Genomic DNA, 26818 nt, shown 5'->3' with positions numbered 1-26818 from the left:
AAAAAAATTGTATACCCCATTTTATTAATACTTTAATTAGTTCATCCATGCACACAAAACACAAGTAGTAATTAATTGTGCATAAAAAATAAACCAAAGGTAATTAACAAGTAATCTTCAAATAATGATGTCATTGGGTTGAAATTAATTCAATCAAACTAAAACATTGATAGTTTTTTTTTGTGAAAGATGCATAGAATAAAACATAAAAAAATTGTTAAAAACTACACTTATATACAACATGCGAGAGCAAATCTCGAAGATTATTACAATAAAGCATAAAAGATAAGGAACAAACATGGACACTCAAGCTGACAACTAGTCAAAAACATGATGCAGTTAATACCCTAGAGGTCAATCAGAAACCCCAAAAATTGGAGAAGCTAAATGACTTCTATGTGAAGAGAATATTTTTCTTGAGAAGTTGAGGATCTAAGGTTGGCTCTACAAATTGGACAATGCGAGTTCTCTGAGAGCCACTTGGCAATACACTGGAGATGAAACGCATGGTTACAACCGGGGAGCAGTCGAGCTGGCTGCTCGCTCTTAATAATGTCAAGGCACACAACACATTCGGTGGCGCGGGCCAACTCTTTGCCGGTGATTCTGGGAAGCTTATCCAACTGCAAAGAGGACAACCCTTTGATAGGCTTCGGTAGACGACTGAGATGGCGATGGAATTCATAACAAGAATAGCAAAAGTAGACCATGAAAAATATTCCGCCCATAGAAAGTATAGAAAGTATAAAAGCAACCCAAAATTTCTGCCCCATAGGAGATGTGTAACACCAGCTACACAACAATATTTCGCAAAATAGAAGACTAAAATTGTGCGTTGCAAAGGAAAAATCAATATGAATTGAATGAATATGAATGCTCTGATGGATTGGATGAAGCTTCACGACCAAGTGCAAAGGAATGAATATGAATGTTATGATGAATTGAACTCCAGGGGTCACGCTCTCAAGGGAGGATGTGATTGGTATAGAATCAGTTTACTGTTTACAAGAAAGTGATAAAACTTTTGATACGTTTTATTTAATGAAAAAAGATATCATATCATCTCTATCCGGTGAAATTTAAGATTTAGGGCCCGTTTGGTGAACAGGAAAGGATAGGATAGGATATGATACTTATCATATCCTGTTTTAATCCAGTGTTTGGTGGTCCAATAGGATATGATAGCTTATCCTTTTATCATATCCTATCCTACCTCTTTAGTTATTTTTTTTATCCTAGGGGGGACACATGATAGAAACGGACCGGACAGGATAAGAAAAAAAGTTACGTTCTTCTCCTTACTCTTCACGCGTTTCATTTGTCTTCTCTTCTGCAAGCCCTACTCTCCTCCTCCTTCGTTCTTCTACTTCCAGTGCTACTGGCCGCCGCTCTCGCTGCTGCCGCCCGCCGCTCTTGCCGTTGCCGCCGTCGCACGCACCTGTTGCAGGTATGGCAACTCTTCTCCTCTTGCGTCCTCCTTCTTCTTCTATTTATTTATCTTGGTTTTTCATAAAGGGGAAAACGATTTCTTCCTCTCTTCTTTCATTTTCCCTAATTTATTGAACTGATATGGTGGTCTGGGTTGCCATGTGAATGAATGAGATTCTAACCCTAAAATTTCAGTTGCTGTAATTTTCAATTGAGCTGTTAAAATTGTTAATTTCTATTTCTGGGTGTAGCTTAAAATTTAATCTTGTTATATATGAGTTCTTCTCCACCATTGATTTCAAATTTAGTAGCCTAATTTATGTTTCATGTTGAGAAGAACATGGTTGAAGGTTCACGGTTAATGTACCAGTTTTTTCTCCCTTGGGTCTGCTATTTGTGTTTTATTATAAATCCATAAGATTGAAGCAAAGATTGAAGCAGTTTGTAATGGAATGCCCAATTATAAACCATAAAGCGCATTTTCCTCATAATGGTGGAGTCATAGATTCTAGATTTCTGATAACTTCAGGTAGTATTTGATGAAAATGACGAAAAACTTAAAGGATTGAAGAATGAGTGTGGTGAAGTGGTATACAAGGCTATGGAAAATGCACTGATGGAAATGGAAGAATAGACTCTTTGTATATGGCATGCTATTCTTGGCAGTAGGATTTTGTTGAGTTTTGGGGTAGTCTAGGTGGCTCTTTCTTCTGTCTTTTGAGTTTTTTTATTCTCTTTTCCCCTTTCTTCCTTGTTTCTTTTGGGTTGAGGTACCCCTAGTACCTCCTTAAATGAACATTTTGCTTACCAAAAAATAAATATATGAGTACTTGCAAGTTGACACAGGGTCTAGATTAATTAATTATAGATCTCAACATAGTATTTTCCCTCCATAGAACATTGTAGATATTTATGGTAGCATACCAAATCTGTATACTCATTTAATTACCTATGTATGTATGCTTAAGTGGTAGCTTTGATGAGTTCTCATTTAGTTATCTATGTCCCTTATGTTATGCTTGTAATTTTTTTACTAACTTCCTTGCTATTTTTTCCCTATGGAACCATAAACTTCACATTAATAGTTTACTATGTTTATACTTGTCATAATTGTGTCTTGATAACAGGGGTAAATATGAATCAAAAGCAGCGTCGAATGTTAACATATTTAATTATGGAAACTACGTTCTATCAGATGGTGGGGGTTTGTTTTGCCATTGCAATGGCAGTTAGCTCTTCTGCACAATGGTTTTATGAAAATAGTTGTCTTAGGCAACTACCTATAAGTGGGGAAGGTTTAAGAGGAGAGTTATTACAGAGATTGATCAATCGAGATGATGTGACATGTATTGATCAACTTCGTATGGATATTAGGTCTTTTAATTTGTTATGTGCTCTCCTCCGTAATGAAGGTAAATTGAAAGGGGATGGATTGGTCACAATTGAGGAACAAGTGGCTATGTTTCTACACATATTGGCACATCATTCAAAGAATCGTGTCATAAAGTTTCTCTTTAAGCGGTCGGGAGAAACAATTAGTATGTATTTTAATAAGGTGTTGAATAGCGTTGTACGAGTGCATGCATCACTCCTTAGAGCACCGGATCCTGTATTAGAAGATTGTTTAGATGAAAGATGGAAGTGGTTTAAGGTATGATCTTAGCCTATTGTGATCAAGAAATGACTTTCATTGTCAATAGTTGTGTATTATTCTTTTAAGATATTCATTTTGTATTTGAGTTTTTTCTATAGAACTGTCTTGGGGCACTAGATGGAACACACATTGAAGTTAATGTTCCAGCAATTGATAAACCAAGATATCGTAATAGAAAAGGGGATATATCTACCAACGTCCTAGGTGTATGTGCTAGAGATATGAGGTTTATATATGTGTTACCCGGATGGGAAGGATCTGCATCGGACTCAAGGATATTACGAGATGCAATTTCTAAGAGAAATGGTTTAAAAGTTCGAACAGGTAAAAGCATTGCATATTGCAAAGTTTATATGATTATATGAATTAAAAATATTTTAAATTGACACATTTTATTATAGGTTACTATTATCTCGTGGATGCTGGGTATGCGAACTCTGAAGGATTTCTTGCTCCATATAGAGGTTATCGTTACCACCGCAGTGAGTGGAAACGTGGATCCACACCACAATGTAAAGAAGAGCTCTTCAACATGAGGCACTCTATGGCTAGAAACGTGATAGAGAGAACCTTTGGATTGTTAAAGATGCGATGGCAATACTTAGAAGTCGGTCTTTTTATTCACTCAAAGTCCAAAACAACATAATAATTGCTTGTTGCCTCTTACACAATTTCATTAGAAGAGAAATGTCTATCGACCCATTGGAAGCACAACTAGATTTGGAACTTGAAGCACAATTACACAATGAGGATGTGGCACATAATGATCCTATTAGTACGATTGAGACAACTGAGGAGTGGTCTGCCTGGAGAGAAAATTTAGCTACACAGATGTGGAATGAATGGGTTGCTACTAGAAATATGAATTAGGACATGCATTTGTTTGTATTTTTTGTCATAAATTTTGGAATTTGAGTTACTTTGCTGGTTTATGGTGTACTCTTGTCTGTTATGTTTTTGGAAATTTGGTTATGTATTTGGTTTGTGTACTTTGATAATGAACTATGACATCTGTTTGTTTGTTTGTATTTATTGCACTACATTATGGAATTTGTGTCATTGTGTTTGCCTATGACATACTCATGCATTATGTCTTAATTATTTTTTTGAAATATGTTTAATAAAAGTTTGAGTATCTCATAGGAATGGACTCTGAAAGCAGCATCTAGCAAAACAACAAGAGAAAGAGAGATCGTAGACAATGGTCTAATGATGAGGATGAAGCATTATTAGACATATTGATTGAAGCTGTTAACCAAGGTCAAAAATATGAAAATGGACAATTCAAAGGAAATACTTTGAAAGCGGCTGAGGCTAAATTAGAGAAGAAGTTTCCTGGATGTGGTATTAAGGTGAAACCACATATTGAATCTGCAATGAAGAGGCTCAAAGGAGTTTATAATGTTGTTTATGATATGCTAAATCAAAGTGGATTTGGTTGGGATGATGAGAAGAAGATGATTAAGGTGGATAGTGAAGATGTGTGGAATGAGTATATAAAGGTTAGTGTTTATAATTTTTCCTCCCTAATGAATTCTTTTCTTTGACAATGTATTTGTGATAAATTAAATGCTTTTCATTTTGTGTTGTTTTAGAGTCATCCAAATGCAAAAGATTATAGGAATGCACGGATTCCACTCCTTGAAAAGCTTGCTTATGCCTTTGGAAAAGATCGTGCTACTGGAAAATTAGCTTATTCACCTGCAGATGTTGTTGAGGAATTGGATAAAGAAGAGGAAGAACAAGCTGTTCCTGATGATGTTAGAGTGGAGATGACCCCGACATCATCTGTTAATAAATCACAATGCAGAAAAGATGACCTTGTGGAAAGTCAATCAAGGAAAAAAAACAGAGGAGCAAATCTGATTGCTAATAGTATATCTGAATTAGGAAATACTCTTGGGAAATGGCTTGAATTGAGTGCTGAAAGATTGGCTGAGGCTAGTAATAGCCTCAAAGTTGATAAAGACATGTTTGATGATTCCAGGGGCGTCATGGATGAGCTGCTGAAAATGGGTTTAACGGATCAAGAGCGTTATGCAGCTGGAGATAAGATAATGTCTATGCCTCATCGTGTGCACATGTTTTGGGCTTGTCATGGAGAGGACCGTCTCAAGTTTGTGAAGTCATTGATATAATTGCTTTGAGTAATTGCTTTGGAGAATGACATATTGTTGGAAGATGTTTATGCTATTTTGCTTTGTTTATGTTGGCTTCTCTACTACATTCGGATAGTTCACCATTTTGTTGGATGTTTATGTTATTTGGCTTTGTTATGTTATTTCTAGGGTGGAGATGACATTGCTCCTCTATTACATTCGGATAGTACACCATTTTGTTGGACGGTGTTTATGCTATGTTACTTTATTTTGATGGAGGATGTTTATGATGTTTATGTTATTTATAAAAAGCACATGATTCAACTTATCCATTATATTTTCACTGTTTGTGGTATCCTTATTTAATACCCAGCGCTTTTCAAGTTTGGATGTGCCTTGGGGTGCTGATAATGTTGTCTCAAATTATTGTTTGAACTTATTTATTTTGGTTTTTATTATTAGAGAGCAATTTCATTAGGACTAGTTTATAATATTTGTTGCTCTTGTTTTTGTATGTTGGTTATAATCTTTGTTAGTCACTTGAGAGAGTTTTTAGCCTATGCTACTATTTAATCAAACATATCTTTTGTTTTCCAAGAAATAAAACAAAAGTGTCCTTTATGAAAATAATTAAATTATTTATATCATACAACTAATCAAAAACCATTTTTATAGATATAATTTTAGATATTAATTTTAAATACTGTGTAAAATATAATTTTGGAAAAATATACATTTAATTTACATTAAAGGGTAATTTTGTCATTTGAGTATAATATTTATCATATCCTGTTGTTATCCAGTCCACCTCAAACACATGATAGGATATGGGTATATCCTATCTGGTGCACACCAAACGCTTGACAGGATAACAATCTATCCTGCTCTTATCATATCCTGTTGATATCCTGCTTTCCTATCATATCCTATCCTATCCTGGCCACCAAACGGGCCCTTAAGATATATATTTGCGACTGCTAATTAGGATATGTCAATATCTTCTTTCTTTTTTTTGTTTAAAATGTCAATATCTTCTTCTATCGTATAGAGTTTGAAATATTTATATTTGAATTTGAATTAGATTAGATTAGTTGATGTGAAACTCAACTGCACGAGCCCACCAGGTCAAGGCTCTTTGAATATAATGCCAGGCCCAAGGGGTCAGTCCAGAAAGGTGTGACTTACGAGTATACCATGAATTTGCTCATTAAAAAAACCTGCAGGCTTAGAGCTAGCCCAAGTTTATCTGTAGAAGCCCAGCTGACATGCGTTGTATTGGGAATTAGTTCCCATTTTAGGTTGACCAAAAAAAGAAAACAGTTCCCATTTTAGGCTTTGCCCAATTTTTCAATGAAACTTCATTGATCTTTGACAAACAAAAACAAAAATCATGAAGAGGGAGAAAAAAGAATCACATACCCCTAAAAACATACACAGTAGTTCGTTGGTAATGATAAACTATTGTGTATCCAACTCTTATTGTTGTTTGACCAAAAAAAAAAAAAACTCTTATTGTTGATATGAGATTTGTGCTAATGAGTTATTTGTAAGTGTAACTAATCTTTTGTTTACCTTTACACTCTCCTTTTATTTTCAAGTTTCAAATGAACAAAACTATACGTGATTTCTTGTGGAGTACTAAAATCCGGCCATATTCAATGTATTAGAAGTTTTTTTATTATTAAAACTTCTACGGGGAGATGCTCAACCTGTTTTTATGGGCACTTTATCGTTTTTTTTTGAAATAAAAAAATAGATTTGAAATTTGAGCAAATTATTTTTAAATGGAATTTGAGAAATTTTATTCAGTAGTTAATATTTTTCTTAGCTATAATTTTGATAACATTAGTATTTTATTTATTAATTAATTAATTCACTTACGCATAATACTATGATTATATTAATTTACCAAAAAGTAACATAATTAAATTGACTAACCAACAAAAAATAGTGTGTTCTTAGCTAAGTCAGGTGCTGATGTGAAGTATTTTTTGGTTCTATTTTAATTTAAGTGATTGCGTGTGTTTGCCTCTCAGTTTATTCTTTTTTGCTTTTTGTTTGATTAATATATTATCATTTCCTTTATAAATATAAACAACCAAAAATAAAAAAAGTAGTCTCCACTAGACCAGTACACTCTCTCGCTAGTCACTATTATAAGCAAAGCATAACATTTTAGATTCATTAAATGAATGATGTATTTAGTCATTATTATAGACTAGATACATTATTTATTAAATGAATTTAAAAACTTTTTTTTTTATAATGACAGGAGGGTGTACTTTTTTTTTGTTCCATCAGGAAAACAGGAGGGTGTACTTGGTTTGCTCCGTTAAAAGCGTGCATAAACCTGTTCAATAATCATTCGCAAGGACTGAGATAGTGGAGCGAAAAAGTGGAAGTGAAAGATGGTGGTGGCACCGAACCACGCGACGGTGATACTGATACTGCAATTACTTATTGCGTTGCAGGTTTTGATTTTCTCACCGGCCGGCGCTGATTACATACCGCCGGCGAAACCGGATGGGTTCGTTTACCTGAACCGCCGCTCCTTCAATTTCGACTCGATTTTGATCGAAGCGTTTTATGATCCTTTGTGCCCAGATAGCAGAGATTCCTGGCCACCTCTCAAACAAGCTCTTCATGACTATGGCTCTGGCGTTTCCCTCGTTGTTCACCTTCTCCCTTTACCGTTAGTCCTCACACTTTATCTTCTTCTTCTTCTTCTTCTTTCTAAAAATGGATTTTGATTTTTAATCTATTTTTTAATGTCTTCTGTAGTTTCTATTTTTTGCATCTTATAATCTAATTTGGTAGTTAAATTATATAATTAGTGAAGCAAAAATCAACCTTCTTGATTTTTAAGTCATTCAAGTGCAAACTTCAAGCTTTCAGGTCTAAGTTCTAGAATTGATTCTGAAGCTATAATCAATTTTGGAGAGGAGCTTATGTGTTCCAGAATTGATTCAAACATTCTATATATTGATTTCTAAAGAAGAGTTATCTTTTATAGTAAGAAATTTTGCAAAATTGTCTGAGTTTTAGTTCTGTGGGAGATATGGCGCCTTTGGACTCATGGCGGACACGGAATCCAAAAGCGCGGTAACTCCACTTTGTAGTTTCTCCCCATAAGTGATTATGATGCTCTTAATGGTAGAACCAAACACCAATCTATCACATGGCTTGTGCTTGGCTTGGAATGGTTGCTGTTGCTAGGCTTGATTTCTTTTGCTTCAGTTGTCTTATTCTTGAATACTTGAATTGAAAATTCTTTTGAGCACTTGGAAGACATAGGAACCTCTCATCTTTCGAATCATGTAATCGTGTTCAATTCTGAAATTCAGCAATGATAGATGAGTCTGCTAGATCGGTAGAGTAGATCATATTTTATACATTATCTGTATGATGACTTCAAAAGCCATTCCATATATATATGTGGTGTATTGGAAATAATTTTTTTTTCATTCTGGAAATTGCAGTTACCATGACAATGCTTATGTTGCATCTCGAGCTTTACATGTTGTGAATGCATTGAATAGTTCTGCAACATTCCCCTTGCTGGAGTTGTTATTCAAGGACCAGGTTAATATTTCCAGATTCACAATCAATTTCTATTTTGCTGCATTGGTTAAATATGATACATATTGGCCTGAAGCTTTTGCCATTTGCTTGGCTACTCTAGCGGTTCTCAGCTCTTATAACTCCTCATTGTTGGTTGTCATTTTTAGTTTTACTTCTCCACTTTGCTCTCAGGTTACTTATTTTTGAGTCATTTGCTGGAGTGTGGACCAGCTTGAATTAGCCTTTTATGCACACTCACACAGACTGCACCAATTTATACCATAAATATATTTTTATATGCATTAATTTGGGATTGTTACTAGACTGTAGAAAATGGTAATCTCTTGCCTGTTCTTATTGTACCCAAGCCAGAAGATGGAAAATTATTTTCTTCTATAATTTTTTCACTCCCTTTGCTTTCTTTCTGCTTGTTTTGTTCAAATAGCCTACGTTTCAATCATGTGTTGGTTGAGCTCTGCGCCTGATTCTTGGGGAAATTTTGTGTGTGGGTTCACACCATGAGAAGTTTCTCTGGTGAACTTTTGTAGTTGAGAAACTGTTGCCTAAATCATTCAAATTGTTGGGTCAGTTCTTTACAATTTACTCTCCATTATTCTGCAGTATCTTGTGTTACTATAACTCATATCTGTTATAAATATTTAAGGAAAAGCAACAGGGCTACTTGTATAATCATATTTATCTGTCTTAAGATTGTATACACTATACACCTTACTTTGATGTCATGGTGATTTTGTTTCTTCTATATTTCACTTAAGAAGAAAATGCACACTAAGGATGCAATCTTTCTATGAAAAAAATTATTCAATTTTGATGGCTCACCAGTGCATACCATTTAACAGGAGAAATTCTATGGTGCTCAAACACGGAACTTATCTAGGGCTTCTATTCAAGAGGAGTTTGTTAAGTCTGCAACAGAAGTAATTGGAAGCTCTTTCTATACTTCCGTAAAGAATGGCTTCAATGACTCAAAAACCGATCATCAGACCAGGATTTCGTTTAAGGTAAGACAAAATGTGGTATCTTTTTAGGTTGAGCTTAGATTAGCTTTGTTTATTAGAATATAACTGGATTTGGAACTTGTGTTTAATTATTGTTATCTTATCTTGATTCTATAAGACATGAAAAAGCATGTAAATAATGCTCATCTTTCAATCTAGTACATTTTTCAAGTTTGATTAATTGTAAGTTTCTTTGACAATACAGTATGCTGCTTCAAGAGGGGTCTACGGAACACCCTTTTTCTATGTCAATGGATTCTTGTTGCCTGATGTAGGAGACTCCATTGACTACAAAACTTGGAAGAAGATCATTGACCCGTTGGTTGGGGCGGAGAAAAATGTAAAAAATGAAGAATCCCTTCACTTCTTCTTGTAAAAAGTGCAGGTCTATGAAGTTTAGTTGCATCCGCACTTTACCATTAAGGAATCTAAAGAATGTACTCACTGTCTGATAGGTGTTGATGCCATTAAGGAATCTAAAGAATGTACTCACTGTCTGATAGGTGTTGATGCCAATAAATGCAATAATTGAATTGAAGTATTAAAATGTATTAAGATACCTTGCATATATGAATAGAAAAATACGTGTTATATACTAGTATTTGATCTATGCAATGCACAAACAGCTGCTCCATGCTACAAAATTAAGATGTGTTTGTAGACAATTCTCTTCTATTCAATCTTGTGCAAATTAGCATATGATATGCATTAAGGTTCATTGAGTTGTTTGAAGCTGCATTTCAGCTACCTTACAGCTTTTTTTACTAGCCTATGATGTTCATTGCAAGAAATTCATATAATCAACAATGTTTAAGCTAATAACAAAATTGAGAAGATTGTGTAGTGGTCAATACCATAAGCATTTTTCAAGTTTTAGCCTTCTTACAAAGTCACATGCCTTTAGTTCAAATAGCAAATGGGTTCTAAGGCTAAAGGAGCCAATAACTAATGAGAAGATGGTGTAGTGAATTTTCACAAAAATAAAACAGATATGTTCAAGCTTAATGTATAGCAAAGATTGTCTCCAAGCTAAATTTGAAGTCACAATTAAAGCAAAATGAACTACTCCATGCCTAGCTTTTATGCATCATGGACTCAAATAAAATAAATAGCCTTAATGATGTAGAAAAACAAAGTAGCAAGCAACTCACACTATTGTTCTTTTGTCATTGGTTTAACTATCTTTTAGGGGAACAAAAGTGCTCAACTTTTTAATTTATTCAAGTTGTTCCACTTTAAAAAAGGAACTAAATGTAGAAATTATTTGTCAGGCGCATAATAGTGTGTCTGGTAACATTTTAATAAAACGATATAACAATTTACACCCTTTTATGTTTTTTTCCCATCTGAATATTTTTAATCATCGTTCAAAAAAGTAATAATAATAAAAAACTTTACCAATTTTTTTTTTTTTGAAATTCACTTTACCAAAATTAGTTTGACATCAATTTTACTTTTAAGAATAGTTACAAGAAAACGGGACAGGACGGTTGAATTGGTAAATAGTCATTAAACTTAATTTTTTTTTTTGAATAATACACCATCCGACCACTATTATAAGCAAAAAAAAAACATTTTAGATTCATTAAATAAATGATGTATTTAGTCATCATTATCTACTAGATACATCATTTATTAAATGAATTTAAAAATTTATTTTTTTTCTTATAATATTGACCGGAGAGGTAAATATCAACTGATCTGATAAACATGTAGAATGTGGCACACCACTTTCTAACGGACCATGAAAAAGCCCATTAAGTAGCCCCTTAATTCAGCAAACAATAAACGGGCTTCTAGAAAATATTGAAAAGAAGAGCCCATAACTAAAAATAAAATCATTTTCTTTATCAACACGAAAAAACGATGCGTTTTAACCTTCAGAGAGAGAGAGAGAGAAAACATGTGTGCCTACTGAGTGACCGATTGCTTCCTTCTTATTGCTTCTTCAGTTTTCATTACTTTACTTTGTAGATCAGAGTTAGGGTTTGCTGGGATTTCAATCGATTTCATCGAAGATGACTCAAGATCTTGAGATGAAGGATCGCTCAACGCCTTCAAACTCGGTTTCGACGCCTGTTCCTTCTACTCTGCACCGTAAGAATCTTGAATCTTCCTTCAACTACTACTACTCTAACCGTTTCAAATTTCTGTCAAATCATCGTTTCTACTGAAATTAACTTTTTGGTTTTTGATCTGGGTATCGCAGATTTGAAGGAGATAGCTTCACTCATTGAGACCGGTTCTTACTCGAAAGAAGTTCGGAGAATTGCGCGTGCTGTTCGCCTCACAATTCAATTGAGGCGCAAATTGACTGCTTCGATTATCTCGTCTTTTCTCGATCATGTTCTCACTCCCGGTTCTGAGGCTCATGCCAAATTGTCTGCTTATCTTCCCAAGGTAACTTCCATTGTTAGATTCAGGGGCTGTTGCTGTTGAAAATAGTTTCAGATTTCAATTTTGCACTTGTCATCTGCTTATTGTAATTTAATGTATGAAGGGGATGAATATAGTTGGGTGTTTTTGGCTGATGTGAATGAATTATTCCTCTATAGAAAGTATATGTTTTAGTCACTTAGGTCTATTGTCGAAACTCGAATGCACAATTTACCCCATTTTCTTCCCATGGCACAACTGATATAAGTATATAACTTGATAGATATTGACCCTGATTAGCTATGCATGTGTGGAAGATTCATATAATTTTACGAGTGGGAACTTGATGAGGGTGGAAGCACATTATTTGATGCTCTCTCTCTCTCTCTTGTGGCTATATTTACCTGGGAAATGTTGGATTGTTTCCTTGCTATGCTTTTACTGTGTATTGAATGGTCTTTGAAGTCATGAATTTTTTGAATGATTACACAGGAGGATGATCATGAGATGGAAGTGGATGCTGCAACTTCTGCTATTCAAGCAACTTCTGCTATTCAAACACCGGCCAAACATTTGCTTCCTGAGCTAGAAATCTACTCTTACCTTCTTGTATTACTTTTTCTGATTGATCAGAAAAGATACAATGAGGTCAGTTCCATCTTACTTGTATTTTTTTGCTGCACCAACTATTAACTGATTATATATGCTTAAGCTGCTCTATTTTTTCGTTTCAGGCCAAAGCCTGTTCCTCAGCTAGTGTTGCTTGGCTGAAGAACGTGAACAGAAGAACTGTTGATGTTATTGCATCCAGACTGTATTTTTACTATTCTTATAGCTATGAGCTCACGGGTGATCTTGCTGAAATTCGGGGGTGAGTGTGGTGCTTATCTATGTATTAAACAAATCAAAATTGTTAAAAATTCAATTATTTTTAAGTAACACATTTTAACAAAACTTTGTGTTTCATCTTTTCAGCAATCTCCTTGCTTTGCACCGGATTGCCACCCTGCGTCATGATGAGTTGGGTCAGGTTTGTTTCATCTTAGAACTTACACAGAGGTTTTTTTAAGTAAAGGCTTATGCTGTTGTACTTACCTGTTGATGCAATGCAGGAAACCCTTCTTAACCTGTTACTTCGCAACTACCTTCACTACAATCTATATGATCAGGCGGAGAAGTTAAGATCTAAGGCTCCACGGTTTGAAGCACATTCAAACCAGCAGGTATGGTAGTTTTATTAACCTAAGCATAGAAAAAAAAAGTTTCAATATCAATGGTAGATAATCTCTGTGGGAATGCTGAATCATTTACTGATTAAGTATTATAATTTTGTATCTATTATAGTTGATTGTTGTTAAAAGTCTTTTTTTAATTCGTTTCCCTTCACTTGTCCATATTTTTGTCAGTTCTGTCGCTATCTCTTTTACCTTGGGAAGATTCGGACGATTCAGTTGGAGTACACCGATGCGAAGGAATCTCTTCTGCAAGCTGCTCGGAAAGCTCCAGTTGCAGCACGGGGTTTCCGAATTCAATGTAACAAGTGGGCTGTGATAGTGCGTTTACTGCTGGGAGAAATACCTGAGCGGACTGTCTTTATGCAAAAAGGAATGGAGAATGCTCTGAGGCCTTACTTTGAGCTTACTAATGTAAGTTCACTTATGATCCAAATGAAATATTTTCCTACCTAGTTCTAATGTCATTGTAATTTATTCAGCCTCCCTATATCTCTCTTAATCACAACAATTGAACTCCTGTATTTTGTATAATTATAAATTTAGACATCCTGTTTGTTCATCATGTGGTGATAGGTTGCGTGCCTTCCACTCTTTTGTCTTGGAAATGTTTTAGCCATTTTATTCTAATTCGGGAATCACTCTACTTTTAGAAATTATAAAGAGGGAAATCAAATAACAGAAACTTGGATAAATTGTATGTGTAGTGATTCCCAACAATGACCAAATCCTTTTTCCTACTATGCGTGGTCTGCTGCAAGGATTACCATAATGAATTGTCGTGAATCAAGTCTAATGATAGGCCATTTAAATCTAAATCTCTCTTTTTAGTTTGATGTATTATTATTCTTTGTCTCTCTCTAAATATAACTATTTGACTATCTTCTATCTTATCCATCCTTCTTATCGGTGCTTTTACAAATCCTCTCTATACATGTGCAAACCACCAAATATGAAACTTTTATTTCTCTTTTACAGTTACAATAAATTTTGGGTACATAGGATTGGAACTATTGACCTCTTAACCGGTAAACGATGTTGAAAATGATATTAATATGTAACCACTTCAGTGATGATTGTTTCTAAACAAAAAATATTCTTACTGAAAACTCCCTTGTATTTCTCCTTATGTTTTTAATATAGCTCAAGGTCATCGTTAGTGGTCAAGATCTCGCAAAACTAGGGTCTGTATCAAAACACAATTTTATGCATTTGTTGAGCCTTTGTTCAATCTTTGATAAATTCTCTATTTTTATCATAATTAGTTTTTTTTATTTATATTCATAGTAATGTTATTTGCTGAACTTCTCTGTGGTAGTGATACTACTTATGTTGTGGAATTTCAGGCTGTCAGGATTGGAGACTTGGAGCTTTTTAGGAATATTGCAGACAAATTCGCTACCACCTTCAATGCAGACGGAACTCATAATTTGATTGTACGCCTGCGGCACAATGTCATCAGGACTGGTTTACGTAACATCAGCATCTCATACTCCCGCATCTCATTGGCAGATGTTGCTAGAAAATTGAGGTTGAACTCTGCAAGTCCCGTTGCTGATGCTGAGAGCATTGTATCAAAGGCTATCCGTGATGGGGCAATTGATGCTACATTGGATCATGCAAATGGTTGGATGGTCTCTAAGGAAACTGGAGATATTTACTCCACCAATGAGCCTCAGTTGGCTTTCAATTCTAGGATTGCCTTTTGTCTTAACATGCACAATGAGGCTGTGCGAGCCCTGCGTTTTCCGCCGAACACACACAAAGAAAAGGAAAGTGCTGAGAAGAGGAGAGAGAGGCAACAGCAAGAGCAAGAACTAGCTAAGCATATTGCAGAGGAGGATGATGACGACTTCTGATAATGGTCTTTCTTTACAGTTTGTTTCCATTCTGCTCTGAAGTTTTATTATTTGAATGTTCTACTCTGAAGGATTTGTCATGATAATCTTTTTTTCTATCTGAGCGATACATTCCTAGGCAGTCAGATGAGACTCTCCTTTTCTTATGGAGGAGATATGGGGTTGAAGACCATCTCTTGACAGCATGATTCAGTTACATTACCGTGTGTTCTCTTAACATGATAATCTTTTTTTAGTTTTCTTAATCATCTCGTTTAGTTTATACCTTTGTGTGTGATTGTATTTAGTTCATTCTACCAAACATCGTTACTCCTTTATTTTTGTTCTTCGTCATATTTATTGGGTTTCTTTTGTATCTTTCCCTTTCAAAAGGTTTAATTGAAAGTAAGGTAGAAGATTGCAGTAAGATTTGTTAACCGTTTTGTGATACACCTTGCGCCACACTAGGTTAAGATTTTTTACTATTAACCAAGCATTACAAATGAGCCAAACGGTCGTCATCTCCAAGCTCTTACAAGTGGTATATGGATCCGCTTCCTCATTACTTACTTCTTTGGTCGAAAATTACGAGGTTTCTTTTCATCACACATCAATCTCATCCTAGATATTATTTAGAAGGAATTAGTATGTTAAACTTGAACCGACCACCTATTTGTATCTACTATGAATCCGTACGATGCACAAACAAGCAATTTTATAATTTTTTAAAATAAATTAATAATTTTTTTTTTGTTACAACGGAAGATTAACAACATAACATAAAGCTAAACTAGAACATCCCTGCAAAGCAGGGGAACAATACTCGCTGGAGGGAGTTTCCAAACTTGCCACCCACACCTCACTCTAGTCGCATATTTCACCAAGGCATCTACCACCATATTCCGCTCTCGCGCAATATATTTCACAGTCACTTGCCAATCACGACAGAGCAACTTCCGGACGTGCTGAATTGCATATCGTTGCCAATACGAATTCACCTCCTGCGTACCCATCACTAATTCCGCAATCTGAGAAGCACATCACTTTCCGGAATCCTAAGTCCACCACACATGCCAAACGCCCGCGCACAGAGCTTCTAATTTTGCTGCAAACACATCACCACCACAGCCCCAGGACGCTGCAAATCCTGTGATCCACCTCCCATCCTTGTCGTGTAACACTCCCCTTCCGCCAATGACGATGAGGGCTGGAATCATACTTCCATATGTACATAATTCAACCGTGCTCTCCTCCCTCACTTTGTTCTCTTGTGTCGTGGCCTTCTTCACATAGCTCAACCTTCCCCATCAGTGAAACTCTGTTGCGAATGGATACTATTATTCACTAAATTAAATTAAACAATTTAGATATTACACTCATTTTAATTGTTCCCTTTATTATTATATAAATATAGAATTTTCGTTTTAATATGAGTAAAATACACTCACTCCCCTCAAGGTTTGCAAGAATGACACTCCACCCCATTCTTTTTTAAAATCTACACTCCACCCCATTTTTTATAAAGGCAAAATTTAGTGACGAAAACAATTCGTCACTAATAAAAAATAATTACTAATTAGTTAAAATTTAAATAAGTTTAATGCATATACACTATCATACATGAATTTATGAAAATAATTTTACTGAATTAAATTTAAAAAAACAATCCACTCTGTCTGTCAGCGACGGATGTACATTGGGCAAGGGTGGGGCAAATGCCCCCACCTGATTTCCATAAAAAACATTAATAACATTAGTATTAAGATATATTGCCCCCAACAAATACTTACAAATGCTCTCACGCACTCATATTGCATCCAATCATAAGTTTGAACTTTAAGCTTACAGTAAGTAGTAAGTACCCCCTTCAAGTTCCACTTAACTTGCCATGTTTCTTAAAAAGATTACCATGTTTTTTATTTAATAAAACGAATTAGTCACAAACTCACAATTTTTGAGGTTAGGTGACTACAATTTTTAAGTACTAATTTATTCACACTTCATTTTTTCTTTCATTTCATTTTCACTTTTTATATTCTCTTCCTATTTCCTTTTTTCACTCGTATTACATCATTTATCACATTTCTTATTTCTCTCTATTCTATTCCTGTATCTCTTAAACGGAGGTGTGTTTTATGTATCAACAACATATTATTCACAATTTTTATTTGGCCACAAATGGGTCTGGGAAAGGTAATTTTATTATAATCATCACGCTTTCAAACTAATATATTAAGTTGGTAAAACATATATACTATTTGGTGAATTCTAATTTTTTTTTATCTTTAATAGTGATATTTTATAATTTATATGTTATAAATTTTTGTGTTGTGATAAAAAATTTGTATATTGCCCCCACGATATAAAATTTCTGGATCCGTCACTGCTGTCTGTTAAGTCCACGTCTCATCTATCTCCAAATCATATTTCTCACCACAAACGGTCACCACCAAGTCTTTGCTCCCTTTAACACGACGACCACCGTCCCAGAATGTGAAAACCTATGGCACCACCATACCTCAAAGTTTTGTTGCGACCTGAACCCCAGAACGTGAATCGCACATTCCCAAAGCCACTTGTTCAACTACTTCTTGTGAACTTCACCCCCTTTAAGTTGCGAGCGAACGCTCTGTTGGTTTAAGATGTTGTTGGATTTTGTTAAAAACGGTGCTCCACCGCATCGTTGGGTTCTAATAACCTCCGATCCACTTCATATTTCTTAATTTTGTTTCTCTATTTTCTTCACCCATTTGTCTTGCTTTTTGGGTCTACAATCCAATTTTGAAAATTGGAGGTATAAAGAGATTATTTTGATTAAAATTGAATTATTACCAAATATGAAAACACAAGCATGTTTCACTATGTTCGAGATATGGTTTGTAAACCGGTCAGGTGTGCTATTGCAGAATTTGCATTGTGAATTTACGGAGAAAGAACGTGATTGAGAGAATGAGGAGGACTGTGATGTTTTCATTTTTAAATTTATTGGATTATATTGAAAATATTTTTTGAAATTATTGATTAACAATTTAAATAATAACTAATTATTAATGAAGAATATTTTTCGTCACTAAATTTGCCTCTATAAAATGGGGTGGGGTGTAAATTTTGGACAAGAATGGGGTGGAGTGTAATTCTAACAAACCTTGAGAGGGGTGAGTGTACTTTACTCTTTTAATATTTATATATCTGGGGCATGTGTCATAGGAATAGATAATGAATATTGTATTTAATCATGGATGACTATGATTAAAAATGCTTAATTATCACATGTGTTTATGATTAAAAAATGCTTAATTATCACATGACAACACATGAATGGTTAATAATATTTTGTATTGAACTGCAAAATCTATTATGAACAGTAGGGCTGCACATGGGTTGAATTGGGTGGATTTTCAGGCCAATCAGGATCTGAACCAATCAAAAACTGTTTGGGTTGAGTTGGGTTGGATTTCCCGAATTTTAACCTTCAAATCCGAACTAACCCAATCCGACAATGTTTGGGTTGGTTTGGACAGATTGACTGAATCGCTATATTAAAATAATAATAAATCTGGAATGTTGAAAAAATTTGAAAAATTGAAAAAATAATTTAGAAAAAGTTGGTAAATTTGTTATAGTAACAAATAACATAAAAAGAAGAGTTAAGAAAACAATGTGAAACAACATGAAATAGTAACACATAAATGCAAATAGCCAAATACCATAAAAAAGTAGGACAATTGAATCAAGTTAATCAATACGACAATGACATAACCACTTTGATCTTAGATGTCTCAATTCTCCAACATGTCAAATAACTACAAACAAAATAAAGGAATGAAGCTATAGAATCCGGTCTGAGGTGCCTCTGGAACTTCTTTTTCTCGGTCAGGAGAGGTACGAAGTCACTCGACGTCATAAAATCATAACTGTCAACTTCCATACAACAAGAAAAAACTACAAACAAGGGTTTTAGATTTTACATGTAGGAGGTTAGGTAAAATGTTTAAAAATATATATTAAATAATATATTATTATTTGTTTGGATTTCGGGTTGGGTATGATGGATATTATTGAATCTGATATCCGATATAAAGATGATTGATTGCAATAAAATTCATCATCTAACCCGCATTTTTTCTATTGGATTTGACGAGTTCATTAGATCTGCCGGACTAGCCGGACAGAATAAGTAATGGTGATTTTTTTGTCACTAATAGCCCATCTAAGATAAGTGTGTGAAGCCCATGAACCAAAACAAGTTAGGTAAGCCCAATCAGACTTAACTGAACAGAATCAGAATCAGAGGGCAAATCCTATGAGAATCTAGCAAGTAACTGCGAGTATAACCTACTTGTAGCAAGTTCTAAAGTGTCAAGTGTGATTGTTGTACTTTTATTTTTTCATTTTAACTTAAAATAAAAAATAAGATGTCGTCGACCATAAACACGGACCAGATCATCGTCGACGAATCCAAATGTTCAGAAATCGAACGACCGCAACAGAGAAACGAGGAAGATGAAGAAGCAGAGTTACAGAAGCTTCTACTCCCCAACGTGGATGAACTTCCCCTCACTCCTCCTTCCGCCGTTGAAACCAACTTTGTCTCTTACTTCGCTCTCGGTAACTCCTCCAATTGAAACCTTTACATTGTTTTTTTTTCATAAACCCTAAACCTCCTCAATTTCAATTCAGTTAATTAATAAATTATTGAAGTGAAACTCGATGATGTTTCTTCATTGGTCTGTTATTTTGATTTCCAGATTTTACGAAGCCAGGTCATGATCATTACATTTACCGGCACGCCAATGGGTATGCTATAATTTAATTGTTTGTTGCAGAGTTGCACTTATCATTCTTATGATGTTGAGGCTCTGCTACTTAAAGTTAATCATATAATGTAATGTAACTGCTACATATTATGTTGAAAATTTCCAGTTCTTGAGTTTAGTTTTGTAACTTTTAGCATTTTCCTTTTTAGTGTTATTTATTTTTCTGTATCTGTTGTTATGATCTTGTAGGTTGTGCGTGATCGGGTTGGCGCCTTCCCATATTGCTTTCAAGGATGAAGGTGGAATCACAGCTGTAGATTTCAATGTTGGAAAGTCTGATCGTAGCGGGATGAAGGTCACTGGAAAGCGGAAGAAGGTACTTTATCTCAAAGTGAATGCTGAATTGTAACCCAGCCCCAAATGAACATATGTCATGTTTAGGTTGAATTGTATCCATACATGCATAAGTATATAGTATATACACAACCAAAAGGATAGCCAGGCCGGTGTTGCGTCACCATAAGACTTTTATATGCGTGTGAAGATTGAAGAATGAAAAACGCCAGTTCCTAATATGCTTACATTTTACTTTACTACTTTTATTGTTGTGAAATAGACCTACTGCTGAATGATGTTGTATAATATATGACTATCTTTGTGAATGGATTTAGTTCAAAACTTCCATCTTCACGAAAATGCAGAGTCTGTCCTTATCTATTGCAAGGTTTATCTTTATTTTTGTTTGTGATTGGGTAATAAACCATTGAGGCAAGCTTCGATGCTTCATGACTCACAATAGTATTGTTTGCTGAAATTTTGTGAGTTCAAAATATTTATTTTTTAAATAGTTTTTTCTGTTGTTCTGTGTAATTAATACAGGATGTATCTTTATGCAGAATGCACAACACCTTGAGTCCAACTCGGCTTTGTGTAAAATTTCTACAAAAAATTATTCTTATATCGTGAGGTATGTTCTCTATTATATTACACTCATGCAATCTTCGGTTTATTTTGTATGTTTTCTTGTGTATTTGTATGCTTTAATAATCACGAACTCCTTGTTTCTGTATAACCTCTAAATTTTTTGATAGCTTAACTTGTGGTGACTATTTATAGGTGTTGTGTGAAAGGTTCCCTTTTGGAAGTGAATCAACAGTTAATCAAGCAGCCAGAATTGCTTAATGTTTTGGTAAGCATAACCAAAGTCTCATCCAGTCTGATGTTTTTGTGCTGGGATAACATAGATAGACCTTCCTTGTGACTGGAGTGATAGTTCTAATATTACAATGAAGAATTAGAAACATGCGTGTCTTTTCCATCCTAAATTTTACAATAACACCCTAATATGTTTGAGTTGCGTCTTAATCAAGTCTGTCCCAATAATCTTGTTACCTTTTCTAATTTAATCCGTCAATGAACTTGTAGCACTTACTTAAATAGGGATTTATTTATTTATTTGCAATTGAAGATTCAGCATAAACTATAAATAACATTGTTTAGCAATAAAACTGAACATTTTTTCTATCTGTTTTTCTTATTCTCCTTATCAATTTTTGTTTGTCAACATTTAGGCTGACAGAGAAGGATACATTGCTATTGTCATGCCAAAACCAGCTGATTGGCTCAAGGTCAAGGATTCCCTTGTCAGCATTCAGGAGTACAAGAAAGCGAGGGGAACCAATTGATCTAAAGCATTTGGTGCCCTGTGATTGCCCCTTGAAAGAGACTCTGTAAGAAGCACTGTGCCATATTGAAGTAATTGCTTGATTTTCCCTTGTGATGCTTCATTTAGTCGGGTGCCAAATGCTAAAAACTGAATGAAATTGAGAGAGCTTTAGGTGAAGATGCTGAGAAACCTCTTACCCCGTGATATTGGTACATGCCAAGTGGAAGGGTCATATTAGATTAATATCTCAAATTCATGAGCTACTAAGAAGCTCATGATATTGGGGCTACTAGAGGACCGTTCTTGGGGTTTTTGTTTTCTTGTTTTTTATTGTATTGTATTATTTTATTATATTTATTTTTCTAAAGTCTTTTGAACAATATTAGTTAATAATATAATGGACTTGTGGCCACTTCCTGATTTGAGTTACAAGAGTATCATAGCTTTCTTAGGAATAAAAGAAGTAATTTAGGGTGGAAAGTTTAAGGGGGATATGAGTTTCAGGTACACTTAGTCACTGAAACCTTCCTCTCTTAAGTAAAAGCTTCTTATTGAACTTAACTCATGTGCCGCTAAAACTTTTTTCTCAAGGAAGAAAGGAAAAGTGTGGTGTCAAATTCTATTTTAATGTTGCTCCTCTGTAATAGCTTCCATAACTAGTCTTCTAGATCTGTTTATGGTGAGAAAACACAAATAGACATGCTCTTCAAGCTCTTCCAACATATCCACAAAGCTAGATTCGTGGTCATGAAATTCCCTCACAACATGCTCTAGTATTTCACCCCTGCAACTGGTGCCATTCTTCACACAGATATCAGCAACCTCTCTCCAATGTTCTACCTCATCGTCTAACCTCTTAACCACACGGCTCATAGTATCCAAATCATTGATCAGTATAAAAACCCCTTTAGCAGCAACATCAAGTTGCTGGTATAATCCTTCAGAAGTGTTTCTGCTCCTCTGCCTTTTATGAACCCACTTGAATCTCTTCCTCATGAAACCAAAAAAACTACCCATGATACAGGGTGCAACAACAATCCCAATTATGCTATGGAAAGCAACGACTAGTGAAGCCACCACAAGAGCACTTTGCAAAATGACTAGACCTGTTTTTCCAACCTTCTTGCAAACCCGCTTAATTATTAATCTTCTTTGGGTTTTCCCTCTCTTTGAATTTAGTCTTTGCAGGAGCAACATGTATCTTTCATGGATGTCGCCGAAGCTTACACTGGACAAAGGGTTATCTTGCAATACAAAGGAAGCAAGCTTTGTATAGATACATTGGTTTCCATCAAATTGCACTCTTTTGCTTTGCTTAACAATGGTTGTGATTCTATCACTGGCAAGCCGTGTTTGGCGCACGCCTTCAAGGATTGTGTCGCAACAACGGCATGCTTCTAAGGTGGCTTCGAAGTAATCCACCAAAAGATGATGCATCTTCATGCTCCGTGTCATGTTTGTCACAATTTCTTGTCGGGGTTCCAGCAAACATTCAGTAAGATGCATGAAGGAAGTAAGGGGAGAAGACATGGAAGAGTCTGATTTCTGCTCTTGAGCTTTGTTGCATATTTCAACGTAAGATTTTGTTCTGAATGCTTTCAGGTATTCTCTGTTTACGTTTGGCTTGCCAGAAAAGCTATCTTTGTCACATTCTTTGCGTGACCTACCTGCATTTTTGCATTCATTTGCCAATAATTAGTTTCTGAAACAATTAATGATTGAAAGGAAGATGATGATAAATATTAGATCAAGAGAGAAAGTGTGTAGCAGAAATTAAACTCACCCGCTTTTCTTTGCAAGAGAGAGAACCACTTTGTCATCGTTTAACTGAAATAAAAGTGTTTAGAGATTAAGTTTTATATGCTGCTCATTTTCTTTTTAACCTATATAATGTTTGGATATATATAGAGAAAGAGGGAAAGAGTGTTTTCTTGGTTGGGGAAGGAGTTACGAACTTAAGACGAAAACCGTTCTGACAGTCACCACCACCAAAGATAAGCATGCTCTGTTATGGGTTTGATTACTCAAGTTAACTTATCTCACACGGTGTGTTCTCCCAGACAACTCCTTCTACAAGCTCAGTTTATTCATTTCCAATTTCAATTCATGAAACTTGAAGGTCAACCACTTCTTTGGGATCATATCCATCATTGAAGTCAAAGAATAGTTATGGAAATTGTAATGAACTAGTATGAAAATGAATTGTTGCACAAGTATTTTTAAATTAAGGAACAACTTAAAATATAAAATTAAACATTTACAAAACTATTTAAAATGGAAAATATAATTTAAATAAAAAATATAAGACAAATCATATTTAAAGTGAAAAAAAATAATTTTAATGTTCAATTGTAAACAAAATTAAAACTATTAATTTAGTGATTAAAGCGTTTCATATTTAAGAAAAAAAATTAATGAAAAAAAATTAAAATGCAATGGTACTAAAAAAGATTAAAACGTGTTGCGTAATCAAAATATTATGCAAATGACAATTAATTTATTCTCTATATAAAACTAAATTATTCAAATCAACGTTTATCATGCTAACAAGTTTAATGCTCAGTCTTAATACTTTGTATTCGAATGAGACGATAGGATATAAATGTGCATGAAATTAATAAAATGAACCAATTATAACATGACATTGAAAATTATAGAAATCATAATATTCTATATTTCTATTAGAACTAAATTATAGTAGCTTGTCTTGTATAGGCTTCTTTTTTGCTTGTATTTAGGCCATAAAAATGTAATTATTGCCGCTAAAATTGCATTTTATCGTGGTGTCGTGCATGATTTTGCAAAAGTCATGTTTGCTAGCTAGCAAGACAATATTGACCTGAGCCAACTATTAATAACTAACGCGTTTGTGTATGAGATGCAAAGCACAGATGGCGCAAGAGAAATATATTAACGTGGTGTCTCCCAACTCTTGTTATGTGTTTGCTTCACATGATTTGAGAACCCCACGGATCTCGCATCTTCATTCATTCAAGACTTCAATATATTTCAGCTACTTTTAGAACTAAAGATATTAAAGATATTATTGCCACTTCACCTATTCAGAAATTCGCGTCCTGGTAGAGTAATTGCAGTGTGACTCGGGCAGAGTACTTTATTTCAGAAATTGATAATTATATTTATAACTAATATGAAAATCGAATTGTTAAATTTTATATTCATGATTAGTTATTTTTGTATATGTGTGTTATGAAGACATTTTTTATAGGTAAATGTTAGTTGTTAGTAATATTAGTAAATTAGTCATCCTCAGGGTTCGAACTCTAGATCTTTCACTCTTTATCTCACCAAACTCTTATGTCTCAAGCTCTTACCACTTGAGTTGTCCTTCGGACGTGTGTTATGAAGACATAATACGCGTGATGAAGTTTTTAAAGAATGTGAGTTTTGCTTCTGAGATAAATAGTTAATCGAAGTTGTTATTCGGATCTCCTCCTATCTATTCGTACTCTGTTAAATTTGTAAAATCTGAAAATGTCTCTTATAAAATTTTTTCGCTCGCACTTTGAAAGTGCATAGGTAATAAGACCATTCTTTTTTTTCCTGATTAATTTCTAGAAAAAAATCTGAGACTGTCACTTCTTGATTAAGGTAATAGGATCATTCCGAGCTCAAAAATGCAGTCAGAATCTCCAAATTCTTACACCTTATAGGAGTCGCTTCACAATCAAGAGCAGTGCGGTTTGGAAAATTTGACAATTTTTTGTCTCGAATGTGAAGGCGACTAACTACAAAGTTGAAGAAAAAAATAAAGTAATTGGTCTCTTGGAATTTTGCCAAATTCATTCATCTGGTATTTTATTTTGTATTTAAAAAAAATTATTTCACCATAAATCTTCAAATATTCCATCTTGATGTATGGTGGTCTCATAATTTTTAAAAATCATCCGATGTTAGTTTTGTTGAAATTTGCATCTAAACGCGCATTAAAAATGTGTTAACTTCACACTTTAAAAGTGCGTGAGTCACACACCTCTAATGTGCGTTTAATTACAAAAAAGGTTTAAAAACGATTGTAACAATGACGACGACGGTGATGGAGGAAAGATGAGGGAAGGGAAGATGGAGGTTGTGGTGGCAGTGGTGGTGGTGCTGAGTGGAGAAAGAGGAAGGGTGAGAGGAGAGTGAATGTGAGGAAGGGGGTGAGAATTTTTTATATTTTTTTCATTAAGGGCATTTAAGTATTTTTTCAATTTAAAGAGGTGTTCGAATAGATGTGGGAGGGGGTCCGAATAACAACTCCCATAGTTAATAAGTCTTTATCTTAAAGTCATCCAGAAAATAAAGAAAGCAATGTTCAATCAATGACATCTTCCACTTCCTCTATAACTTTTGATTATTCCCTTCACATTGAAATTCTACTTTACCTCTAACCCATCTACCCATCTGTTTTGGAAGGCTCCTCAGCCGATCATTCCCTAGTTCGATCGCACTACCGCTTCACCTTGTTGAGTTTAGGGACGATCACCTTTGATCGACCAAACTCGGAAGTGACTGGACTAGACTGACCAAACCCTTGGGAAAGAAAGATCCTTATCGATCACCTCACCAATCTCATCACTTACTCTATGACCTACCTACAAGGGGTAAGCGTGAAACTCAAGACCTAGTCCCCACTAACGAGGAACACCTGGTCGTTGGATCACTACAAACAGTTGGCGGCACAGAAAGATCCAATTCCCAACACTCGCTCGAGTTCTAGGCACTCATTGCACCCTTCTAGACTACCCTACCCTGTGAACGGGTATAGAAGGCCAAAGCAAAATTGAGTCAGGTACGCATTCGATTCTTCGTGCTTAGAGTATTTCCCAAACCCCCCAGACACTAACTTAGGCATCAGAGTGTTCTCGTAGGGACCCCTCCTAGACTCGGTGACGATTCTCTGCCCCTGCCTACGCCTCTTCATCCCCAGTTGATAAAACACTCTTTCGCCGGAGTTCCACTATTTCCTTCTCAATCAATACTTCCTCGAGTGTTTTAACTCGCTTAGTACGACCACTATCTATCAAACTCAATACTAACAAACACAACCTAGCATGTAAAAAGAAAAAAATATATATATATCCACCCTCTAAATGCAACCAATATGGCGGGTTATGTCACATGAGACATTCATGTCCTTTAGAGAAACTTGACTAAGTAGATGCTACTCCAGCTTACTCACACT

At 34.9% G+C, this 26818-nt stretch overlaps 5 protein-coding genes across 6 annotated transcripts; 4 read left to right on the top strand and 1 right to left on the bottom strand.

Moving 5' to 3' along the window:
- The first annotated feature begins 1125 nt into the window (after positions 1 to 1125).
- On the top strand, positions 1126 to 5509 carry LOC130727849 (protein ALP1-like). Of its 2 annotated transcripts, XM_057579108.1 has the most exons (4): positions 1126 to 1447; positions 2556 to 3079; positions 3181 to 3406; positions 3484 to 4152. In XM_057579108.1, exons 2-4 carry the CDS (start codon positions 2564 to 2566, stop codon positions 3726 to 3728), a joined length of 987 nt encoding a protein of 328 aa, XP_057435091.1. In that variant the 5' UTR covers positions 1126 to 1447; positions 2556 to 2563; the 3' UTR covers positions 3729 to 4152. The 2 variants fall into 2 exon arrangements, with proteins under 2 accessions (XP_057435091.1, XP_057435092.1); XM_057579109.1 differs by lacking the exons at positions 2556 to 3079; positions 3181 to 3406; positions 3484 to 4152 and adding exons at positions 4226 to 4584; positions 4678 to 5509 and having other exon boundaries at positions 1260 to 1447.
- Positions 5510 to 7477: 1968 nt separating this feature from the next.
- Positions 7478 to 10359, top strand: LOC130727848 (uncharacterized). The gene is made up of 4 exons (XM_057579107.1): positions 7478 to 7873; positions 8661 to 8763; positions 9603 to 9764; positions 9967 to 10359. Exons 1-4 carry the CDS (start codon positions 7590 to 7592, stop codon positions 10135 to 10137), a joined length of 720 nt encoding a protein of 239 aa, XP_057435090.1. The 5' UTR covers positions 7478 to 7589; the 3' UTR covers positions 10138 to 10359.
- A 1280-nt stretch (positions 10360 to 11639) lies between these two features.
- On the top strand, positions 11640 to 15583 carry LOC130727846 (probable 26S proteasome non-ATPase regulatory subunit 3). Its single transcript, XM_057579106.1, has 8 exons — positions 11640 to 11858; positions 11971 to 12161; positions 12630 to 12785; positions 12872 to 13008; positions 13113 to 13167; positions 13250 to 13360; positions 13544 to 13783; positions 14716 to 15583. The coding sequence occupies exons 1-8, from the start codon at positions 11780 to 11782 to the stop codon at positions 15226 to 15228; spliced, it is 1482 nt and encodes a 493-aa protein (XP_057435089.1). The 5' UTR covers positions 11640 to 11779; the 3' UTR covers positions 15229 to 15583.
- A 3950-nt stretch (positions 15584 to 19533) lies between these two features.
- On the top strand, positions 19534 to 22050 carry LOC130727845 (uncharacterized). The gene is made up of 6 exons (XM_057579105.1): positions 19534 to 19815; positions 19956 to 20004; positions 20214 to 20340; positions 20861 to 20931; positions 21081 to 21153; positions 21536 to 22050. Exons 1-6 carry the CDS (start codon positions 19623 to 19625, stop codon positions 21647 to 21649), a joined length of 627 nt encoding a protein of 208 aa, XP_057435088.1. The 5' UTR covers positions 19534 to 19622; the 3' UTR covers positions 21650 to 22050.
- Positions 22051 to 22170: 120 nt separating this feature from the next.
- Positions 22171 to 23497, bottom strand: LOC130727844 (UPF0496 protein At1g20180-like). Its single transcript, XM_057579104.1, has 2 exons — positions 23414 to 23497; positions 22171 to 23297 (listed from the first exon to the last, which is right to left on the bottom strand). The coding sequence occupies exons 1-2, from the start codon at positions 23448 to 23450 to the stop codon at positions 22255 to 22257; spliced, it is 1080 nt and encodes a 359-aa protein (XP_057435087.1). The 5' UTR covers positions 23451 to 23497; the 3' UTR covers positions 22171 to 22254.
- Positions 23498 to 26818: the final 3321 nt, after the last annotated feature.

The sequence above is a fragment of the Lotus japonicus genome, chromosome 1 (genome assembly GCF_012489685.1).
Source record: "Lotus japonicus ecotype B-129 chromosome 1, LjGifu_v1.2".
In the NCBI taxonomy this organism is placed as follows: domain Eukaryota; kingdom Viridiplantae; phylum Streptophyta; class Magnoliopsida; order Fabales; family Fabaceae; genus Lotus; species Lotus japonicus.
This window is presented reverse-complemented; position numbering and strand designations above follow the sequence as displayed.

Bases quoted from the DNA above. Each gene is read 5' to 3' on its own strand.
- LOC130727849 (XM_057579108.1), top strand. From the start codon at position 2,564: ATGAATCAAAAGCAGCGTCGAATGTTAACATATTTAATTATGGAAACT. The intron at 3,080-3,180 runs GTATGATCTTAG...TTTTTTCTATAG, and splicing joins AAAGATGGAAGTGGTTTAAG to AACTGTCTTGGGGCACTAGA. The intron at 3,407-3,483 runs GTAAAAGCATTG...ATTTTATTATAG, and splicing joins TGGTTTAAAAGTTCGAACAG to GTTACTATTATCTCGTGGAT.
- LOC130727848 (XM_057579107.1), top strand. From the start codon at position 7,590: ATGGTGGTGGCACCGAACCACGCGACGGTGATACTGATACTGCAATTA. The intron at 7,874-8,660 runs GTTAGTCCTCAC...TGGAAATTGCAG, and splicing joins GTTCACCTTCTCCCTTTACC to TTACCATGACAATGCTTATG. The intron at 9,765-9,966 runs GTAAGACAAAAT...TTGACAATACAG, and splicing joins AGACCAGGATTTCGTTTAAG to TATGCTGCTTCAAGAGGGGT.
- LOC130727846 (XM_057579106.1), top strand. From the start codon at position 11,780: ATGACTCAAGATCTTGAGATGAAGGATCGCTCAACGCCTTCAAACTCG. The intron at 12,786-12,871 runs GTCAGTTCCATC...TTTTCGTTTCAG, and splicing joins ATCAGAAAAGATACAATGAG to GCCAAAGCCTGTTCCTCAGC. The intron at 13,361-13,543 runs GTATGGTAGTTT...TATTTTTGTCAG, and splicing joins AAGCACATTCAAACCAGCAG to TTCTGTCGCTATCTCTTTTA.
- LOC130727845 (XM_057579105.1), top strand. From the start codon at position 19,623: ATGTCGTCGACCATAAACACGGACCAGATCATCGTCGACGAATCCAAA. The intron at 20,932-21,080 runs GTATGTTCTCTA...GACTATTTATAG, and splicing joins AATTATTCTTATATCGTGAG to GTGTTGTGTGAAAGGTTCCC. The intron at 21,154-21,535 runs GTAAGCATAACC...GTCAACATTTAG, and splicing joins CAGAATTGCTTAATGTTTTG to GCTGACAGAGAAGGATACAT.
- LOC130727844 (XM_057579104.1), bottom strand. From the start codon at position 23,450: ATGACAAAGTGGTTCTCTCTCTTGCAAAGAAAAGCGG. The intron at 23,298-23,413 runs GTGAGTTTAATT...GCAAAAATGCAG, and splicing joins TCTCTTGCAAAGAAAAGCGG to GTAGGTCACGCAAAGAATGT.